Source organism: Haliotis rufescens, unplaced genomic scaffold (genome assembly GCF_023055435.1).
Source record: "Haliotis rufescens isolate VD_foot unplaced genomic scaffold, xgHalRufe1.0.p SCAF_2, whole genome shotgun sequence".
In the NCBI taxonomy this organism is placed as follows: domain Eukaryota; kingdom Metazoa; phylum Mollusca; class Gastropoda; order Lepetellida; family Haliotidae; genus Haliotis; species Haliotis rufescens.
In genome coordinates, this window is record NW_025963890.1 from 33,599,658 (window position 1) to 33,622,327 (window position 22,670).

At 39.4% G+C, this 22,670-nt stretch overlaps 1 protein-coding gene across 2 annotated transcripts in view; it reads right to left on the reverse strand.

Moving 5' to 3' along the window:
• Nucleotides 1-319: 319 nt before the first annotated feature.
• The window catches only part of LOC124127200 (peroxidasin-like), a 73,692-nt gene continuing 51,341 nt past the window's right edge, over nt 320-22,670 (reverse strand). For both annotated transcript variants that reach the window (XM_046490649.2, XM_046490650.2), the window contains 12 exons: nt 20,498-20,767; nt 20,147-20,263; nt 16,925-17,086; nt 16,349-16,615; nt 15,966-16,235; nt 15,513-15,746; nt 14,063-15,349; nt 13,598-13,715; nt 13,277-13,479; nt 10,857-11,137; nt 10,035-10,154; nt 320-6,910 (listed from right to left, as the gene is read on the reverse strand). In XM_046490649.2, coding sequence (XP_046346605.2) covers nt 6,812-6,910; nt 10,035-10,154; nt 10,857-11,137; nt 13,277-13,479; nt 13,598-13,715; nt 14,063-15,349; nt 15,513-15,746; nt 15,966-16,235; nt 16,349-16,615; nt 16,925-17,086; nt 20,147-20,263; nt 20,498-20,767 — 3,428 coding nt within the window. In that variant the 3' untranslated portion in view covers nt 320-6,811. The remainder of the gene's footprint in view (nt 6,911-10,034; nt 10,155-10,856; nt 11,138-13,276; nt 13,480-13,597; nt 13,716-14,062; nt 15,350-15,512; nt 15,747-15,965; nt 16,236-16,348; nt 16,616-16,924; nt 17,087-20,146; nt 20,264-20,497; nt 20,768-22,670) is intronic.

Below are 22,670 nucleotides of genomic sequence, written 5' to 3' on the forward strand. Positions count from 1 at the left end.
AGGTTGCACCCTGGTCCCATTAATTTATCAAAAGTTGAAACATAGCCAGGTTTGTTGCCAGTGTCACATAAATACATGACGTTTTGCTGTAAAACGTTACAGGAACATGCCAAAAACTTGAAATACCCACAGTTTGATGACATCAAACCCAAGAAAGCATGGCAAATATAACACAGGGATTAGTGATATAGTATGGTAAATAAAGCCTGGAGTTATTGTGTTCAAAGATCGATGTGGTGTGAACCATAAAGGGTTAGTTTTATTATGCAATAATAGGTTACACTGGTGCATGTAGATAAAGATATCAGGTTTTATTATGCAATAAAAGGTTGCTCTGGTGCAAGTAGATTAAGATATCAGGTTTAATTATGCAATAAAAGGTTGCACTGGTGCATGTAGACTAAGATATCAGGTTTTATTATTCAATAATAGGTTGCACTGGTGCATGTAGATTCAGATATCAGGTTTTATTATTCAATAATAGGTTACACTGGTGCATGTAGATTAAGATATCAGGTTTTATTTTTCAATAATAGGTTGCACTTGTGCATGTAGACTAAAATATCAGGTTTTGTTTTTCAATAAAAGGTTGCACTGGTGCATGTAGATTAAGATATCAGGTTATATTATTCAATAATAGGTTACACTGGTGCATGTAGATTAAGATATCAGGTTTTATTTTTCAATAATAGGTTGCACTGGTGCATGTAGACTAAGATATCAGGTTTTTATTTTTCAATAAAAGATTGCACTGGTGCATGTAGATTAAGATATCAGGTTATATTATTCAATAATAGGTTACACTGGTGCATGTTTTATACAGTTAAGTCAAGCCCTGCTCATATTTTGTTATACTTAATATTCATCTTTAAATATTTACAGGTTTCTATTTTTATATTTATGGAATAGGAGGATGTTGATGTCAACCGATGATTGACTGTTAAGCTTCTATACCGCCAATGATACTCATGATTGAGCCTTTAAGGTGTTTTGTGTATTCATTTCTCTGCACTATTCAATAATGGTTTATGTGACATGAAAATGAAAATCTGAAGCTATTCAAACAGAGGAGGATCTTACTAAATATATATATAATTGTAGCATGATGAGGGAGTAGTAATGCTAATTAATCTGTTAAGCTAATGAAATAATGAGATTCTTAACTAATCAAATGCAAATCAAGTTTTAACAATTCATCTCCTCCTTTTATCTGACTGAATTTCAGGTGCTATTTGTCAAAATGGATATATGGAAGATGTAATTGTTGTCATGAAAAGTGTTTCCTTCAAACACATGTCAATTGCATTGAAATATGATTTGACACTTACAATAGGTCTGAAATGTTAAGTGAGGTGGTTACTGAGAAATACTCATGTTATATTGTTTTTAATTACTTAAAACTCAGGCTGTTGTTATATCACAATGTCCGTTATATAAAAACTACATAATTTGTCATCTCAATATGAAGGGCGCTAGGTTCGGTCTGTAGAGGGTCCCCAGGTATATATGATTTTATTAATGGGAAGATTTAGCCTTGGTAATGTCCACTATTTAGGGAAAGATCTGACTGAGGCTAAACCGTTCTTTGAAATTTTTATTTTAAACAAACTCATTCACTCCTCATAATAGATCTTTCCTTCTAAATTTAAGGCTACTGGAAAAAATATTTTTTTCACTGATTTGCTCCTTTTCACATCCAGGTCCTTGAAGAATTATGTACTTACAGCCTACCTGACATACAGAGAGGGGAAGGATCAGGCCTAGGCTGAAGCATCCCCCTCAGCTTAGTTTTTCTGCATAGGTTGTGTTTGTAGTCTTCATCTTTTCCCCAGTGGTAGTTGCTTTTGCTGCATGGCCATTTCCACTCATCAAAGTGTCAACAAAGTGAACACATAAAAGGTTGGTTTTGTATGGGAGATGTGTTTCATGTGCCTCTAAGATAATCTTCAGTTGGGAGCACCAATATTTGGATCCAAATCTTAAGTACAAAATCTTTACTGTGAAGAGTCGGTATCAGACAGATTTTACAACGATGTTCTGGCTTTTACATATTCCACTTGATTGGAAAATATAAAAGCAGCTTCATGGGTTTGTGAACATTGTTTTATTTCCTGAAATGCATTGGAATAAACTGTTTTCTCTATTTGCCTTCAAAAGGAACAGCACAGAGGATTGATATTAGAATGATCACTTGTACAAGAATATCACTGACATACACTAAACTAAAACTTTCAAACATAAGAGTCAACATATTGCTGTAGTTGTATTTGTGAAATAAATGTGATTTCAAAGTCATGCTAAAGAGTTAGATGGGCACAAGTCATTACCACAAACACACGTCAAAAAGCTGATATGTATTACCATGAGTAAAAGCAGGTAAGTAGCACCAAGATATACAAGCTTGTATCATGAGATTACATCCAGGAGGACGACATACAGATGTACACAGGGTGGTCACCAATACAGGAGGGGCTGTCAAAGGTGCCTACATTTGCCTCACAACAAATACATCCATAGATTCATATGATAAAGTACACTCTTTTATAGGACCTAAACCTCATTTGAAAGAAAAATCAAGACAGCAACTTTGAAATGCGTAAAAACAATGCATGTCTTGTGTGGCAACTATTGTGGGCCAAACTGCAGCCTCCCCAACATGCTGACCCATTGAGTGCATAGGATCACTGACCATCTGTGCAATCATTCACTATCCTTGACAGTTTTTTGTCTTACAGTGATACGCGTTTTGAAGAATTTCAGCTCTTGACAAACTATGAGGAATGTTGATGGTCCTATATCACAATTATTGCTGATATTTGTACAGGAAAACAATTTCTCACAACACATTAGTTGAGTGAGGGATCTCATGACCACAGCATTCTGCCATCTGCAATTTTGTATAGATATGCTATGTCAAATTGCTATGCCAAGGCATTTTTCCAAGTCTATCTTTATTATTGGCCAACAGAAAGCATTTTCAGTTTTGTTTTCAAACTGCAGTTTGCAGAAAGCCAAGTGTCAGTTACCTTATTACATACATGTACCTGAACAGCAGTAAGTAGTGACAGTGCAAAACATACTGTGTAGACAAATTTAATGAGATTAGCAGACCTGAACTAAGAGTTTTGCTCACAATGCTTGTTGACCCAGTATTTTAGGTATGTTCAGAACATTATTATGTGACATAATGATTGTTTCATGGGTTCACTTGAATCTACTCCTCAGATCATTTACTGGTGGTGCTCATGTTAAGTGTGTGTCAAAGTGACCCGTAAGTGTTCAACATCTGTCCAAGTATGCTCAACTACATTTTAACCTAGTTCAGCATATCATATCCATATAAATAAAACTTAAGTTGATATGATTGATATCTTCGTATTTTGGACAGTTTGGTCGTAACATGTTCAAAGATGTTCAACTTGCAGTCCTTGTAACAATCTATGTATGTATTTGAGAGTTGTCTCTCTTTGTTGGACTGGTATGGTTGCACATCAGCCACATGTTTGCTGAGTTACAGTCAGCATCAGTGATATAGCTGAACATCTGTGTCCCATAGCATGATGATAGATAGACAGATGATATACTAATGACTGGATGAGGAAGTGGCCTAGCATTCCCCGGTGCCATCAACACTCTAATTAGTTAACCTGTCACTATAAAAATAGCTGGACCATACCATGTCCATTGTTAAAATCAGCCATGGTGCAGGATTACACTGCCTCCCATAACATGCTACCCAAGTTTCCTTGAAGTAGGGAGGAGGAGGGAGGGGGCATTGTGCATTATTGAGGTAATAACTTTCTACTACCCTATCATGCAACATTACTGTCAACATGACACAAAGCATAATTTGTTGGTAATAAACACAATATACAACTCAAAATAGAGAAAAAGTAAACAACTCAAAAAGTACAAATGAATTAATTATGCATAAGTTTAAATGATTTAAAACAATTGGCATATTCAGATCCCAAATAAAATCAGCACATTTAAAGAAATACAGGGCTCATTGATCTCTGTTGGACATCCTGATCATGAACTCCCTTTGGCATTTTACATAGCAACTATACACTTCTGTACATAACAAGCCTGGCACTACACAGAACTTGGGGGAGACCATTTATCCAAGGCAAGAGTGTCCACTCGCCAACATCAAAGTATATAGTTTTCACCACTGCCATAATAGCCAACTCTTGGCTCGATCGCAGTGCCGCCCTGTGTAGAGCAGGAGTTATGCTGCTTGTGATGAAAATGTGATAACCAAACAGATCGCTGTTCTTATTTTGAATGGCTTCACAATGAGACTACCACAGCAGACAACCTGGTCGATCAGATAATGAAAAAATTAAAGATTTCATCCCTGACGGACAAACAAAATGACAGATTGCCACAGTAAAGATACTTATTATTGCCACATTTTGTTCTTGCAATAATAGAGGCTCGTGGTATTAAAAAGTACCACTGCACAATGTGGTAACAAGAAACGCTCAGTATGGATTGTCCAAAAATAGGACTGCATCGCAGTTACTGCGATTAGCATTCAGTTGTTTGTGTGTTAATATGCAGTGAAGTTTCCAGTCAAAATTAAAAGGCTTTAAGTACTTGTAAGGGTTGACTGAAAACTTGGAAGGTCAGCACAAATTTGACACACGGAACTCAGGTGTTGATTTTGTAAAATGTTCTCAGATTGGATTATCAATATGTGTTCTTGAGCACAGAAAAGTAGTTTGAAATAGCACAGGTGAAAACTAGATGTTGGGGACAGGTCATTTATTACAAAAGGGGATGTCAGAGGTTCTTGATACACTAATGAACTGAAATAATGACCCTTCCTAATGCTTGTCATATATTTGGATGTCCTTCCCCATGTCCTTGTACAGTTCTTTTCATGACCCTCCCTGAAAAGACAAAATGCAAAAGGACCTTCTATATTAATATAACATGTCCTTATTTTCATGACCTCTCTAAATTATTTCTTATGCCCCTCTCCCAGAGACTCATATTTTAGTGACCCTCCCCTGATTCCCTCTGACCCAACCACCCTTGCAATGAAATACAAGTTCCTTAATATGGGCAAGTGGACACTCTTGTCTCAAGAAGATGGGACTACACTCACTACACAGAGCTAGGGGGAGACTACTGGCACTACAGTCACTACACAGAGCTAGGGGGAGACTACTGGCACTACAGTCACTACACAGAGCTAGGGGGAGACTACTGGTGATCCTCTCATCTGGAAAACAAGATAATGGAAACAATCTGGTGCTGAAAGGGGATCAGTTCACATCTCGATATACATTAGTGATTGTTTCAAATGACTTCATAGTGGTTTGACAGCAACATACTTCATGAATCTAAAGCACAAAACTTGCTATGCACATATATTTTACCAAATAACATGCCCAAACATGTGCCTCTTTGCTGAATGCAAAATAAAACTTGCCATCAACTAAAATGCCCAAGAAATAATGTAGCCCCATTTTTCATGTTATTACTGTTAACATGTCTAGTTTGCATAATAATTAAAAAGATGATTAAATGCAAGGATTAGACTTAAGTAGAGATGACAGATGAAAGATGGAGGTGATTATTTATTGATTGTTTGTGTCAGATATAGGAAAACAATGGAAGTATATAGGCTGCAGTCTGATTGGTTGAAAACCAGTGTTGAATGAGCTTTCAATATTTTGATTTCTTTAGTGACAAGATGGGATTTGTGGATGTTGGGTTTGATGTTCTGATCCAGAACTACCATACAGTGCATGGTGACAATGAACCAGTCAAAACAAGTCTAACTTTTGGAAAATCTTACGAATAATTGAAAGTAGCACAAATTCACCCACTAGAAAAAGACAGCGGCAAGACACTGTTGCTCACTGTTCATTCCATGTGATATATCTATGTTCACAACAAGTTTTTTGCACTGATATTGTCAACAATCAAATAGCTCTAGTAGTTACAACCATAGATGTATAATAAAAACACATTTGATAAAGCACTTTCTGAAATATCTAAAACAGTAATGATAAAATATATAGTTATTATCACTTACACAAAAATCTGGAAAACACATTCCATAAGCTCACTTGGACCTTGGATTACACTGAGCTCATTAGGTCTCAGAACCAAAAGTTTGTATTTTAGGTCTCGAATTATTCATTAATATTCACAGACGTTGATTCCAGCAAAAGAAACTGAGTAGAGAATTAGGTGAGCTACATGTCATCAGTGGGAGCTGGGCTGTCTGAAGGAAGAAGGAGAGGGTAGAGGGAAGCACCAGTCCATATGTCAGTAGTAACATGGGCAGCAGGGTACTACCTGAGTTGGGTGGGTAATGCCGCACGTGTGACTCGCACAATACTAACCTATCACATGGTGATTTCACATTTCTAATTATTCTGAATGTGTACACAACTCTCTATGTAACATCTAGTTGGACATCATCAGGTTCTTTCAGCAACCTGGAAAGTGAGTCCTGGCCCTGATAATCACTCCCTCCAACATGGAATGGAGGGCAGCAGCTGACTGTGGATATCTTGGCCTGAGTGTACCTTCCTGGGCTACATCACATTACAATTGTCACTGTGTATACACACTCTAGGCTTGGTGTGTGTTGAAGTATATCTCGGGGCCGCTATGTCCTCGAGCAAAAATGTGTGGGAATGATAACTAGGTGACTGATCAATGCTGGTATTGCAGAGCCCACTCAGTGAGTAAATAATGTTTGTCACTTGGGAGCTGGCATGGCCAGCGTATGAAGAGTTCCTCATCACAGTATGTACATCCACACAGAGGGCCTGCTCTGCTGGCTTCAGTCACAGGTGGCACAGCACTTGCCCACCTCCTTTCGAGGGTTGCTGCAGGTCGTCACTGGTGGGCAAACCTGCCTGTCACACTCCACCTGACCCTTCTGCAACACACAATGTGGAACATTTTGTTTACATGTACACAAACCTGGCTACACATTCAACGTAATTCACCACAGGATATAGTAACTGGTTTGGTGGACAAATTCCAGCCACAAATTAAGTTCTCTTTATCCCTGATATAAATTTCTCTATGTTTAAGACATACAAAACAGTCTCATATTTCACGTCCAGTTATTGGACAGTTCTTTAAAGGGAAAGTTAAGTCAATATAGCAACTTTGCAGATTTTAATGCCTTCGGGCATACATTATCTCAAATGATTGACCAAAATGAAAAATTCTTCCATTGAGGTGATTTCCCTAAGTGGAGGGTAAAACAGGTTCCCGGTGTTTGACATGCTGCGCAATTTCAACAATCATCATGATCAGGCCAACTCCCAGTCTGCCTGCTTCTACCTTGGATTCTGTTATACAGTGTCTTTCTTCTGTTTTTTCATCTATTTGGTTACCGTATCCACAACTTATGTCACCTTGGTAACAACACTGAAGATGCCTTCAGTTGTTTACTCAGGGGATAAATCCCTGACAGGCATTTACTGTGTGGAATAGGGCCAAGGGAGGGCATTTGGTGTTTTATTACCCAAACAGGAAATTAGTAATAAAATGATAGTTACCGATTGTTAATTGTTATTTTAATTGTTCACAATGTCAAGATCAAAGATCGCTTCATACAGTCAACAATGTATGCAATGCTGTTATGTTTGTAGGAATGAGAGACAAAGCAGGTCCAGTATACGTATAACGGCTGAGAATCGCAAGATCGAAAACACGGCAAACCTATCAGGCATCAGTTGTCACCGCTAAGCCTTAAGCTTTTGGCAACGCTCTGAAATGGGTTTGTTTTGGAACCTGTTTTCAGCACTTTTACTTGGACATTTAAATACTTTCTACGAAGATATTGAATTTTTGTCCCTCTGAAATTGACACACTATACTGACTCCAAGCTGACAAGTCCTTGTGTTAGCCCCTTATAATGCCAAGTGCCAGGCAGGGTAGCAACAAGTACCATCTTTTAATGTCTTTTGGTATGACACAGTCGGGGATTGAACCCCTGACCTTCAACTCTCCAGGTGGATGTTCAACCACTAGACTACGGAGGCCTTCCAAACAGAAAAGAAAATGTCAAAGTACCTACAAAGTAAAAGGCACCGGTTTGCTACTTTTAGTCGATAAAGCAACATAAAGCTACACTAAATGGGTTTTTAACTGTATTACAGTAGCAAGAGCACTGGCTCATGGCCAGGCTGATGTTATACTATGAGGAAGACCTGAACGCTGTGGTATGTCCAGACAGACAGAGCTTGTATACAGGATGAGGGGGCACAATCTCATATCAAGTACAAGATTTTAAGTAACAAAGTGAATAAAACCCTCTCATCCATAACATCAATTTGTGTGATCCTTATGTCATTTTAGACGAAGAGTTCAATTACTGAAACAGTTCACCTGATCTAATTTGAATAATGCCACATGCCTACATGTTTTATGTGGTGTGGAATAACTATGGAGATTTCCCTTTTTTTATATGATAAATAGAGATTACTACACGTTGTAAGATAAATGGTTCTGACAGGCATGAGTGCAGTAATCTGTTTCTTACACACCCTAAAATCGCATCTTTTTAGTATCAAATTGATTTCATTCTGATGATCGCAGTGGCGCATTAGTACATAACACAACAGTCATTACTGACGCCACCCGACGTACTGCTTACTACAAATAAATAATGTGACCCTACACAAAAAGGTTTCCGCTATATCTGTGGATTATCAAGGCGATGATGATAATGCAAACTAGGTAAGATCAATGAACCCGCTGGATGCCGAGTTAATACTTTTCACCTCAAAGAAATTACCAAATATGTACACAATGTTTACTTCCGTATGACCTCACCATCCACTTTCAGAGGAGTATTTTCGTTGATCAAGGGATCATATATACATAAATGTGTCTTGTAAGTAATCAGAAACAATCTGACAATCTACGTACTGTTATTTGTTTTTATGTTTTCCAATGTAACCAAAAGAATTAGTCGGGAAATGCAGATAACTACCGTCGTCATTGAGCTGTGATTTTGCAGCAGTCATGGCATCACACAGGACGGAAACTTTCATGATTTCAGTTGAATTTACCTGATCATTGTAATGTATATATTTTTAATTCCATAATTTGACCTACAATAGTCTTACCATGAATTTTCTCAAACACGTGCCAATATATGCAACAATTAGACGAATGGATCTCTAGAAACAGGAAAGAATGCTACAGCGTAAAATCTGAACTTTGCTTTGTTTACATTTCAAACATGTACAGTTTTCCAAGGGTTTCCAAACCTGATTTGTTTTGCTTGATTTCTTCTAGATACTTTGTATCAGTGACAAAGACCATTTGTCATTTGATGTATGAGGAATTCAGGGATGTATGCATCGCAGCTGAGTTTGAAAAATATGCGATGTAATAGGCGTCTTATAACCGGCATACGTGAAATGTGATATTGTAAACACTAGATCCAATATGGCTGTAGTACACTTCGGCATTCGTGTTTGCGCATTTTGCAAAGCATTCTAAATGATTCTAGACTTTTCAGCTATGATTCAGAATTATCATTGGTGATTTGATGAAAAACAGATAGAAATCTAACCGTGATTACTGATATTTTGAAATTATTCTTCGAGTAAATATCCAATACTTAGATTTCTAAACATATAGTTAATTATTCGACTTTGAAGTAAGGGTTGATGAGGAGGGACATATATATGTCGCTGTGGCATCCAGGGGGGTAAGGCTCTAAAACGATAACATTCAACACAGACGTAGGTGAACATTCGACAGAAGCACGAGTAATGATAATGACTGACGATAAGGAAAGTAGGCCGTCATAATCTCACCTCAGGTCATCACCATGGAGTAGCCAATCATGGGCCTGGAATTCGATCTCACACATATATTTGATACCAGTCATCTCAAATAGGTTTCTCACCCACAGGTGTGTAAGAAAAGTATAACTTGCATCCTTACTGGAATATTTTGAACAGTTGATTAAGTTTTCTTATGTCCATAATTAGAATTTTTTAAGTCGGTTTTAAAACAGACCATGATCAACTGACCTTGCATTGACATATTTTGCACGTGTCTATTTTCCATTTCTCCCCATGCACTCTCTTCTTCCTCTTGTGGTCCTTGCAGTGGTAGTTCCTACCCTGCAGCACCTTCTGCATGTTGCGCATCTGAAAAAATAGTGACCCTGCACTGTACGTGGTTATATAGTCTGAAATACCTGCAAAGTACCAAAGTAAGATGGTTCTTATCTGAATCAATATTTTAGTGATAAATATCAGTTGTTATCGCTAGTTTACAAAAGGATAAGTCTGTTGAAAAATAAAAATCAACATTTGTAGGTATTACCAATCTGCTCATAACCTAATACTGCTAAGATAAATAGATGCACCTATAGATAGCCAAGACTTCTTTATAAGTGACCCATCAGGAGAAAAGGATACAATTGTGCTTAATTCCGCAAAAATCACCGTGTATTTGGACTGTACAAAAATATCATATTTTTCTCTTGCTAGTTCATACTTTAATATAATTTAAACATTATTTAAAACCATTTCAGCATACATGTTTACTTTCAATTAATCAGACATTATACCTAAAAAATGAAATTAATACATAAACAGTTATAAGTCTCAAAACGGGACTTTGGAAAAAATGAGTACAAGCGTTTTTATGCCATGTATCTCTCTGTAATAAATATGAATTGAAGCTAATTTACTTTTAAAATATAATGAGAAGTCATCCATAATATCCATAAGGTCCTTTATCTCATGACTGGTCACTTATATCTTCTGCCAATGTGTTTGATACAGACAGACCAACAGAGGAGCACACTGAGTTAATCATAAACACATTGATTAGTGTGTTTGTACCTTTCTTTTCAATTTGCTATAATTTTTGACCATCTCGGCCATGGTCGCTTCCATCCATTCGAGCCGGGAGTCCAGCAGCATGACATCATCCTGTACAATAGACGGCGTGGCATCTGTGGAGTTACAACCTGGCTCTTCCTCAGCCGCTACCACTGGTTCTGTCACATTTGCAGGCGGTCCCATCTCCTCAGCGTCCTGGTGATCTGGGTAGCTGTATTCCACGGAACGACGGCCACGAAAATGACGGGCAAATGATTGGAAGTTGTTGGTCCTTCTGCAGTCTGCAAAACAATATTAACTTCATAAACTGGTAATCTGATAGGCTGACAACTGAAATTTTGTTTGTGTTAATTCAATTAATATAAAGAAATGAAAAATGCTAAACCATCCAAGCACTCAAACAACTCTCCCTCATTCATCACACATGAAACTGAAACCTAAGTACCACTGATACATCATCTGTGTGATATACATGGACATGACCAAATAGAAACATGTCTCGTAACCACTGATACATCATCTGTGTGATATACATGGACATGACCAAATAGAAATATGTCTCGTAACCACTGATACATCATCTGTGTGATATACATGGACATGACCAAATAGAAACATGTCTCGTACCATTGATACATCATCTGTGTGATATACATGGACATGACCAAATAGAAACATGTCTCGTACCATTGATGCATCATCTGTGTGATATACATGGACATGACCAAATAGAAACATGTCTCGTACCATTGATACATCATCTGTGTGATATACATGGACATGACCAAATAGAAATATGTCTCGTAACCACTGATACATCATCTGTGTGATATACATGGACATGACCAAATAGAAACATGTCTCGTACCATTGATGCATCATCTGTGTGATATACATGGACATGACCAAATAGAAACATGTCTCGTACCATTGATACATCATCTGTGTGATATACATGGACATGACCAAATAGAAACATGTCTCGTACCACTGATACATCTTCGCTGTGCAGAGCTGTATTGTTTTGGTTTGAGAACTGAATTGTGCATTTGACGTCACGCTCGGAAATTATTTCATGCATGATTTACCGATGCACAGAACCGTCAACATACTGTCCCTTCAAATAGGACTTGAGATCAATCATTTTTTCCTTACTTATAAATTAAGTGTTGAAGGCTTTTCTGGCAAATTTAGCTGTTTCAAGGCATCATATTAGTGGAATATATTATTCCTGGTAAAATAATAGTTTCAGATACAATTTCTTCCTGTCACTGCATCATATTCAAGTTCTTATTAATGGGTATTTTTTAACTGAATCACCCGTAGATCAGGGAGAAAACGTATGCAGTTGAATGCCATTTCCTGAAGTGGTTTACAAGTAAATACACAGAGTAATTTAATTTCACGTCTAGTGATGTTTTATCACAAAATTCATATGTTTTTATTTCCAGTTTGTTTACCTGAAGCAATAGGAAGCAGTTTTTGACTGCACACAATACACAAAATAGCAACTTCTCGAAACTTGTACACAAGTGGGTATAATACTCATATCGCACTAGTACGCACTTGTCAAACACAAGACCAAAATTGGAACAAACCCACAAGCTAAACATGTAACAAACCATTTTGAACAAAAATGTCCCAGTAATGATTATACCAATTTTTAAATACAGCTTCTATAGCTAACATATTGAACATCAGATTCAAATCTCTTGAAAAAATTCATCATTCATGGGAAAAAGCATGTGACGTGTCAGCTTCATTGGTCAAGTGGTTTTTAAGGAGCTTATGATTATTGTGTGAGGAAATGTACTTTCGAGAGAATTTAAGAACATGGTACAAAGTGCTTAGGTCAAATTTAAAATGTTGCAGGAAACAAGATCTTTAATATCGCCAGAGACGTAACATACATGTTGAGCCCCACTACAAACTTCACCTGTACCAAATTTCATTACATTCTGACTGAGCAAGTATTTATAAGTATAAGTATTTATGATTGCTGTGGCTATGACTACTCCTACCACAAACCTGTCTTGCTATCAAACTTGCATTCATGAAACAAATAGTATTGAAATGGACATGTTATCATACTGATATTTCCATGAATTAACATTTTAAATTTGCCCTTATTCAATATATCTTGCTGCTTAATAATTCCCAAAGTTTACCTTAGCACCGGCCACTGTTAAATGTATTTATGTCTTGATAGGCTGCCATAAAGCCACACCTTTTCCCAAACTTCAAAGATATATACTAGGCTAATCTGTCTACAAACTGAATTTGGTGGAATTCTTAATTGCTGTCTGTTTGAATATAATTATTGTCTTCACATTAAATGTCTACAAACTGACTTAAGCTGAAACTGATTGTCTAGAAAGCAGCTAAGGCATGATGGTGTTGTGTGGTGTGTCTAATATCACCTTCACAGCAGTCGGTCCACATTCGCAGATCCAGGCTGGGTATATCATCACAGGTCTTGTAATCTCCAGTATTCCTTTTAAAGACATCCAATTGGACTTTGTTGATGCTGTCTGTGTTGTCACAGATGACCCTTGCTAGCGACATCTGTCTGATCTGAACGATCTGCTCTGTGTTGAACACGCCAGGTTTCTCATACCAGAACCTCAACACAACAAAGACACAAATCAACACTCGAGTAACTTGATTCAAAATAAAAATCTCTCTCTCCTGTGAAAATTTAAAAGCAGATCATTTCAGTACAGTGTGAATCAGAGATTTACCTGTCTCCTGCCCGCTGCCTCTTGAACTGATCTGCTAGAATACACAGGAAAGTTGGTCCCACCTTGGCACCATCTAGTGGTGTTTCTGCCATTCCTCCCACAAATACATCAATGTTATCTGAGTTGAACAAGGGAATACAAGTCAATGTAAAACAAACAAACATCGCTCCCAGAAATACATCAACATGATCAATGTCATCTAAATTGAACAAGTGTTAATGTTAAACTACATATTCAATCGTCTCCATCAGTACAAAGTCCCTAATAATATATTAATACACTTGTGTCATACAGCATTCATTCTATACATGTGTCATTAAGATCGTGACATCTACTGTAAAACACTGTAGGAGTATTTTCCAAAATAGTTGATAAAATTGGTTCTGTCCAAATATTGTATTTTGGAGGACCTTGTAATATATAATCTCCTGGTAAACACACTGGTTTCTAAATCCACCAACTCACCAGGATGGCCATACAGATCCTGCAGCTTGGCTCGCGTGTCACGGTCTCTAATCTCATGCCGCAGGTCATTAAATGTCCGAGCTGGGCTCATGTTACAGAAGTTCCTAAATGCATTGTAAAATGGCAGGCCATGATCTCTGCCTCTCTGGATGTTGAGTGATGCCAGATCTTGACCAATCGAGTTAGCCAATGAAAATAGCTTTTCTGTCAGTTCCGTGTTGAGCAGCTCTCCAGGCATCCTCTTCTTGGCTGCTACCCCAAACATGCCTCTCAACAGTGGATCAATTCCACCCTCCTCCATAATCTTGTATGGAGAGAAAAATGCTTTATGGAGAGGTAGGTTACCTTCAGGGATTGGTTGAAATGTTTCATTCAGTCTAAATATCACAGGCTGCACTAAAGAGTGCCCAAATCGTAATGCTGCTGTTGCAAATACATTTGATATTGTTGGATTTACACTTGGGTCATATCCTTTGTATGGTCCCATCAGTTCCATTCCTCTAGTGCCTAGAATCTTAGGTATCCACTGCGTGTATGTTATATGCTGCATGACACCTCCAATAAGTTTCCTAGTTTCATGATACACCTTGTTGCCATCCCAGTGCGGATTCAGCTGTAAGATAATGGTAGCAATACGGTTGTGTTCTCGTAACCATAGTGTATGCATTGCTGTGAGAGCAAGATGTTCATTGGCTCGATGGTCTCCAGCTCTGAAACATGGGACATGTCTTTTACTGGGTTCTATCTGACAATCAACATGGGAGAGAGAGTCGTCGTCAAATGGCAAGTACCTTGACCCCCGCAGTGTCAGTGATCCCACACGCAAGAGTCCTCTGTTATTTGATAAATCTCTCAAGCTCTCTGCCTCCCTCGGGGTACTACCATACACATTTGACGCATCTATGAATGTGGTGAGGGAGTTGATCTGCTGGCGAGGCGACACGGTGTGGTAAAATATGGAGGTACTTCCTGTGTTGCATGTTGCGCTGCTTCTGGAGAAGCCGAGGCACCGCGTGTGCACACGGCCATCACTGTTGGGGACAGGGATAGGGAAACATGGACTGATATTTTCACAGCTCTCATTACACCGACGACCATCACTGAACCTTGCAAAGCTCACTGACTGAGGCGCAAGACTCATGTCATGGTCCATGAACTGCCCCCACTGCATCAGCATGTGCGTGTAATCCTCATCCTCAGTCACATGACTGGTCGACATCATCAACGAGGATATGAGGCGCGGGCTTGGAAGTTGTTGACCATTGTAGCGGCGAGAGCGCACCCAGCCTGTAACACAGGTACAACACAGATTACATACTAACACTTACATAATCAGTCACATGTCACCTATGTCATTCAATGTTGCAGTAACATTGATGTTCTTGCTGGCATGAATCATGAAAAATCAAAGTTATGTAGGTAAAATGACAAGAAAAGTAAATGAGCATACCTACTGGAGTATTAAACCCATTCTCATAGATGGGCTCCAGCAGCCTGAGGAACGCCTTGTTGGATGCCCCCCAGTCAGGCTGGTTGAAGTTGTTACACGTGCCATCCAGAGTGCGGTACTTGCGGTGGAAGCATGTGTTGGAACAGTCAATGTTCTGGTACTGATTCCTGCACCCGGACATGTTGGCAATCAGCGAGAGGTGACTCGGGGACACCAGCTCACGGTAATTCTCCTCTGTAAATACAAGAAAACATACCACATCATGACGAATAGCTTCCCACTCATTTAACACCTCTAACATTCAACTATAGCAATTTCATTTTTCAACATCCATGTGCACTCTTTCCGTCATCCTATGTAAACCAAGCATTATCCTTTCTTTTTCTATGAACAAACAATTTAGCCCAATGTATATACTATTGTTCTACATGACTTTTGAGTGTGCCAGCTCACCATGGTCATCCAGCTCATATGTGTTTCCGTCATTCACGTGTTGGTGGATGATGTTCAGTGTTTGCTCAAAGATTTCTTCTGCTCTGGCTAGTTCAAGTGCCTCTGGTGCTGGGTAACGGAAAATTCTCAGCAAGTCTTCAATTGTATGTGTTTTGTCCCCATTAAACAGGTCACGCAAAGTGTCGTTGATGGCATTGTTCACAATTGACCGTGCACGGTTTGAGGCTGTGTGAACAAAGTTGTCTCCCCTCCTAGTGGGAGTTGGAATTCCTGCAAAAAGACAATCAGCAAACATAGAATTGAATGTGCTTAGGTATGAGATGAGCCATCTTCTAAATCAGCTGAATATTCCATCTCTAACACTACAACACTGTGAAGCTTACCCTGCACTTGCACATTGACTGACTTGACTGATCTCCCTGCCAGATTCTGGGCAATGCAGTCATATCTGCCTGAGTCCCCATGCTGCACATTCCGTACTGTCAATGTGTTGCCTTGGAGGACATACTTTTGACTGTTGCTTATCCGTCGTCCCTCCTTCCGCCACTGGTAGTGAGGTATCGGGTTTCCCTCCGCGTGACACTCCATACTGATGTCACTCCCTGCAGTGGGCACACTGCTCACAGTGCGCTCACTGAACACAGGAGCAGCTGCAAAAGAAAACCATATTACAGTCCTACTTACAGCTAGTCGAACAGTTAGTAAAGCTAAATCTTACCTGTGAATGAAGTCTTATTAACACACTGAACATGCTGCACTTAAAAGTGTTTTGAAAAAACTGCAATTGCTTTTTACAATTGAAGGTCTTATTACTGTTTAAGAAAGCACTTCAGGCTTTCATCCTACATCCAGCTGACACAATATGATATAACTGAAATACTGTTCAGAGCGGTGTCAAACAATTTGGCTCACTCTCTTTGTGAAGGACTCAAATGAAACTACAGAATGTGTTGTCCTACTGTGAGAGATGATGTGGAGTCTTGCACTGGCTTGTTGTTCCCCTGCTGCATTTTCTGCCCGGCAAGTGTATTGCCCGCTGTCTGAGCTCTCAGTGTTCAGGATGCGGAACAAGCGTCCTCCATTCTGTAGTGTGTAGCGCCTGTTGGTGGGTATTGGGCGACCTGCAGTAGCAACAGTAAATTCAGGCTACACCTTGTAGACCCTCTGACACCATCTAAGTCCATGTACACACACCCTCAAATGTATGCATCAAGTACCAAGTCTCATAGATATTGCTGGAATTATTTCATATGGAATACTTTGTCAATAAATGAGTCGATCTACAAACTTTTCTTTAATATCAGCGATGTGTAAGACTTAAGATAACAAGTATTTGCCACTAAGGTGGCCGAGTCCCCACCACTGGGCACCCGATGACCCCAAAGACACCTTGTTTATCCTTGTGTTAACAACTATATTAAGTATGTTCAGATGGACATAACACTAAGTCCCTGCTTTGTGTGCAAGCCAGAGACAGACATTGTTGGTAAACTACACCTTTTAAACACATGAATGGAAAATGTCTTTCTGTCTGTTGTGACCTTTGGCAGATAATGTCATATAGTGAAATACTGCTACAAGGCTAGGTGGTAAACTGTCCTTGACCCATGATATACAGCTACATAGCTGGTTGACATAGTGTCCTTTACCCTTGATATACAGCTACATAGCTGGGTGACATAGTGTCCTTGACCCATGATATACAGCTACATAGCTGGTTGACATAGTGTCCTTTACCCATGATATACAGCTACATAGCTGGGTGACAGTGTCCTTGACCCATGATATACAGCTACATAGCTGGGTGACATAGTGTCCTTGACCCATGATATACAGCTACATAGCTGGGTGACATAGTGTCCTTGACCCATGATATACAGCTACATAGCTGGGTGACATAGTGTCCTTTACCCATGATATACAGCTACATTGCTGGGTGACATAGTGTCCTTTACCCATGATATACAGCTACATAGCTGGTTGACATAGTGTCCTTGACCCATGATATACAGCTACATAGCTGGGTGACATAGTGTCCTTGACCCATGATATACAGCTACATTGCTGGGTGACATAGTGTCCTTTACCCATGATATACAGCTACATAGCTGGTTGACATAGTGTCCTTTACCCATGATATACAGCTACATAGCTGGGTGACATAGTGTCCTTTACCCATGATATACAGCTACATAGCTGGTTGACATAGTGTCCTTTACCCATGATATACAGCTACATAGCTGGGTGACATAGTGTCCTTTACCCATGATATACAGCTACATTGCTGGGTGACATAGTGTCCTTTACCCATGATATACAGCTACATAGCTGGTTGACATAGTGTCCTTTACCCATGATATACAGCTACATAGCTGGGTGACATAGTGTCCTTTACCCATGATATACAGCTACATAGCTGGTTGACATAGTGTCCTTTACCCATGATATACAGCTACATAGCTGGGTGACATAGTGTCCTTTACCCATGATATACAGCTACATAGCTGGTTGACATAGTGTCCTTTACCCATGATATACAGCTACATAGCTGGGTGACATAGTGTCCTTGACCCATGATATACAGCTACATAGCTGGGTGACATAGTGTCCTTGACCCATGATATACAGCTACATAGCTGGGTGACATAGTGTCCTTGACCCATGATATACAGCTACATAACTGGGTGACATAGTGTCCTTGACCCATGATATATAGCTATGTAGCTGGGTGACATCGTGTCCTTGACCCATGATATATACCTATGTAGCTAGGTGACATAGTGTCCTTGACCCATGATATACAGCTACATAACTGGGTGACATAGTGTCCTTGACCCATGATATTCAGCTATGTAGCTGGGTGACATAGTGTCCTAGACCCATGATATATAGCTATGTAGCTGGGTGACATAGTGTCCTTTACCCATGATATACAGCTACATAGCTGGTTGACATAGTGTCCTTGACCCATGATATATAGCTACATAGCTGGGACCCTTGAAGATCCGGGGTAGAATAGATCTTCAGTAACCCATGCTTTCCATAAAAGGTGGCTATGCTTGTCGTAAGAGGCAACTAACGGAATCGGGTGGTCAATTTCTCTGACTTGGTTGATGCATGTCATCGATCCCAATTGCGTGAATCGATGCTCGTGATGTCTCTCACTGGATTGTCTGGTCAAGACTCGATTAATAATTGACAGCCATCATACAGCTGGAATATTGCTGAGTGCGGCTTTAAACAACAAACAAACAAATCATAGCGGTGACATAGTGTCCTTGACCCATGATATACAGCTATATAGCTGGTTGACATAGTGTCCTTGACTCATGACATACTGCTCAAGGCTCGGTGACATACTGACCTTTAACTAATACATACTTCTCAAGGCTAGGCGACATACTGACCTTTAACTAATACATACTGCTCAAGGCTCAGTGACATACTGACCTTTAACTAATACATACTGCTCAAGGCTCAGTGACATACTGACCTTTAACTAATACATACAGCTTAAGGCTAGGCGACATACTGACCTTTAACTAACACATACAGCTCAAGGATATATAGGCGACATACTGACCTTTAACTAACACATACAGCTCAAGGCTAGGCGACATACTGTCCTTTAACTAACACATACAGCTCAAGGCTAGGCGGCATACTGACCTTTAACTAATACATACAGCTCAAGGCTAGGCGACATACTGTCCTTTAACTAACACATACAGCTCAAGGCTAGGCGACATACTGACCTTTAACTAACACATACAACTCAAGGCTAGGCGACATACTGTCCTTTAACTAACACATACAGCTCAAGGTTAGGCGACATACTGACCTTTAACTAATACATACAGCTCAAGGCTAGGCGACATACTGTCCTTTAACTAACACATACAGCTCAAGGCTCAGTGACATACTGACCTTTAACTAACACATACAGCTCAAGGCTAGGCGACATACTGACCTTTAACTAACACATACAGCTCAAGGCTAGGCGACATACTGACCTTTAACTAACACATACAGCTCAAGGCTCAATGACATACTGACCTTTAACTAACACATACAGCTCAAGGCTAGGCGACATACTGACCTTTAACTAACACATACAGCTCAAGGCTAGGCGACATACTGACCTTTAACTAACACATACAGCTCAAGGCTAGGCGACATACCGTCTTTGACCCATGACAAGACTGGGCTCGGGTCTCCCCTGGCATTACAGCTGAAGTCTGCATTGTTCCCCTCCTGTACCTCCTGGTCACGAGGAATTACAAAGAATTCAGGGGGTGCTAGAGAAAAGCAAGCAATATATTTAACAATACTCACTCACTATTAAACCACATACAATAGGTAAGTCTGGTGATATTCATGAACGGAACCACTCTGAATCCCCTTAACTAAACTTATGCCTTACTTTTACCTTAAAAATGTATTTATTTGGAATATCTTTGGCAACAGAACGTCATTCTGACCTAAAGGTGAGTGTGTTGATGAGTGTTCTGCTGTGTACAAGCAGTACCTACACTGGATGGTGACTCTGGCCGAAGCTGTGATGGTCTGGATGCTGTTGGCTGCGCTGCACCTGTAGAGGCCCTCGTCCTCTTCCCGCAGATCACGGATCATCAGGGCACCGTTGGACAGCAGTCGGAACCGAGAACTGCTCTGCAGGGGAGACCCATTCTTTGTCCACGTGATGTCTGGTCGTGGGTTTCCTTGTGCCCGACAAAGCAGCTGAATTGTCTCACCTGCCACATCTGTAATATCAGCTGGAGTCTCCATGAAAGTGGGAATCACTGAAGGCACAAATCAAAATAGCTCTTAACATCACAACATTAATAAGACTAAAATTGACTTTATGACTGACAACGCACTCACAAATAAAATCCCCAAAGGCCATGAAATTTTGTATCAACTTGAATGATAACCCTTGGACACAACAAGTGGCACCATAATCACATATAAGTCAATAATTAAAAAAATCAAATCAATCAAATTTGACCATCTGCATCAATCACAGAGGGAGGAGTTTATTGAGAGTTGTGACACATTTGATTCATTTGTGGTCAAAATCCGATACACATCTTCCTAGATATACAATGTCATTTAGAAAGTGGTCAAATGTAACAATGTCATAAGGCAGTGGCGTGGTTATTCTGAGTTGGTCCAATGTTGATAATACAGTTGCCGACGGTCTGAATGGTACCCTTGCATTGCTGAATAGTACATGTCAAGTAAGAAGCATCTTCTTTCATCATGGTAAATTTATACTTATGTCCATCATAGTATGCAAACATCATAGTATGCAAACATCATAGTATGCAAACATCATAGTATGCAAACATCATAGTATGCAAACCCAGTATGCGGTAGGAAAGATACTGCAACTTGCACATTAGCCATAGTGGTAATCAACTGACATCACTAAACATGCTCATATACAGATTTATAACATTTTTGGGAGGCCAGGAACATTCTCAATCAGTCCTATTCTCAATCAATGTTTGATGGTATTACAACAGATTAGGTTCATATTATTTGGAAGCCAGTAACATATATAAACAATCAGTGCACCATACAATTAAAATAGACAATGATCATAACGAAAGTCAAGTCATATAGTCAAGATTACACCAGTATTTACAGGAAAGCAAAAATCAACTATGCATAGAGCAGTCACAGTACTGGCACCATAATAATGGACTCTACCGATGTAAATCAATACCAATTTTTAGGTGATGTTTTAGGGCTATGATTCACACAAGCGGTAATAGGTTATCTGGGTAATTGGTGATCCGTAAATTAGGTGATGTGGGTAGGAACCTGCTCCACAATGGAATATGGCCGTGATACTGGTCTACTCATCCCAAGAACTGTCATTGAAAGTGACATTGTTGACTTGCAAGAGCAACATATGTCCTCATGCCAAAGTAGCTACAAGACAGGACAATCTGTGTCACCAGCAACATGAAATGCAAAGTATTCATAATTGTATGACCATCTTGATGAAATTTGTGTTGAAATCCATGTTCACTAACATTGCTAGCGTGAACAAACATTCACCTGAACTTTGTTCACATTTGAACATTACATACGTCATTGAAATGATGTTTGACTTGCCACAATGGAATGAACAGGGAATGAACAGAGTCATAAGGACTCGCCAAGTTCACAGGGTGGCCAGGCACAATAACTCTCAGAAAACAATAATAATGTGTGTATTTATATTGTGCTAGCCTCCATACACTAGGTCCTACCTAAATATTATCCTGGGGGATGTTTTACTCTAGAGTATAGTATCCTACCTTAGTGTGGGAAATCTGGGATAGGTTATGTCCAAAAATTAAGGGTAATTCATCCCAGTGAAACATACCTAAGTGGAAATAGGAAAATGTATCCTGGGATAATTTACATTAACTTCAATCAGTGTATATTATGCCATGACAGATTTCCTTTGCACATGCATTGCACTCTGGAAACGAACACCACCCCTGTAGAACCTAAGTCCAACTTATTGCCATGGAAACGTGAAAAATAAAAATTTCTAAAATTCCTAAATAGCAAGAGGCACCAGTCCAGTATGTGTCTGGTAAACATGCACAGTTTTTGTTGGAAAGTATTGAATGGGTTTTGAGTTATGCTCTGGAAACAAACTCTACCCTATAGAACCTAAGTTCAACTTGTTGCAATGGAAACGTA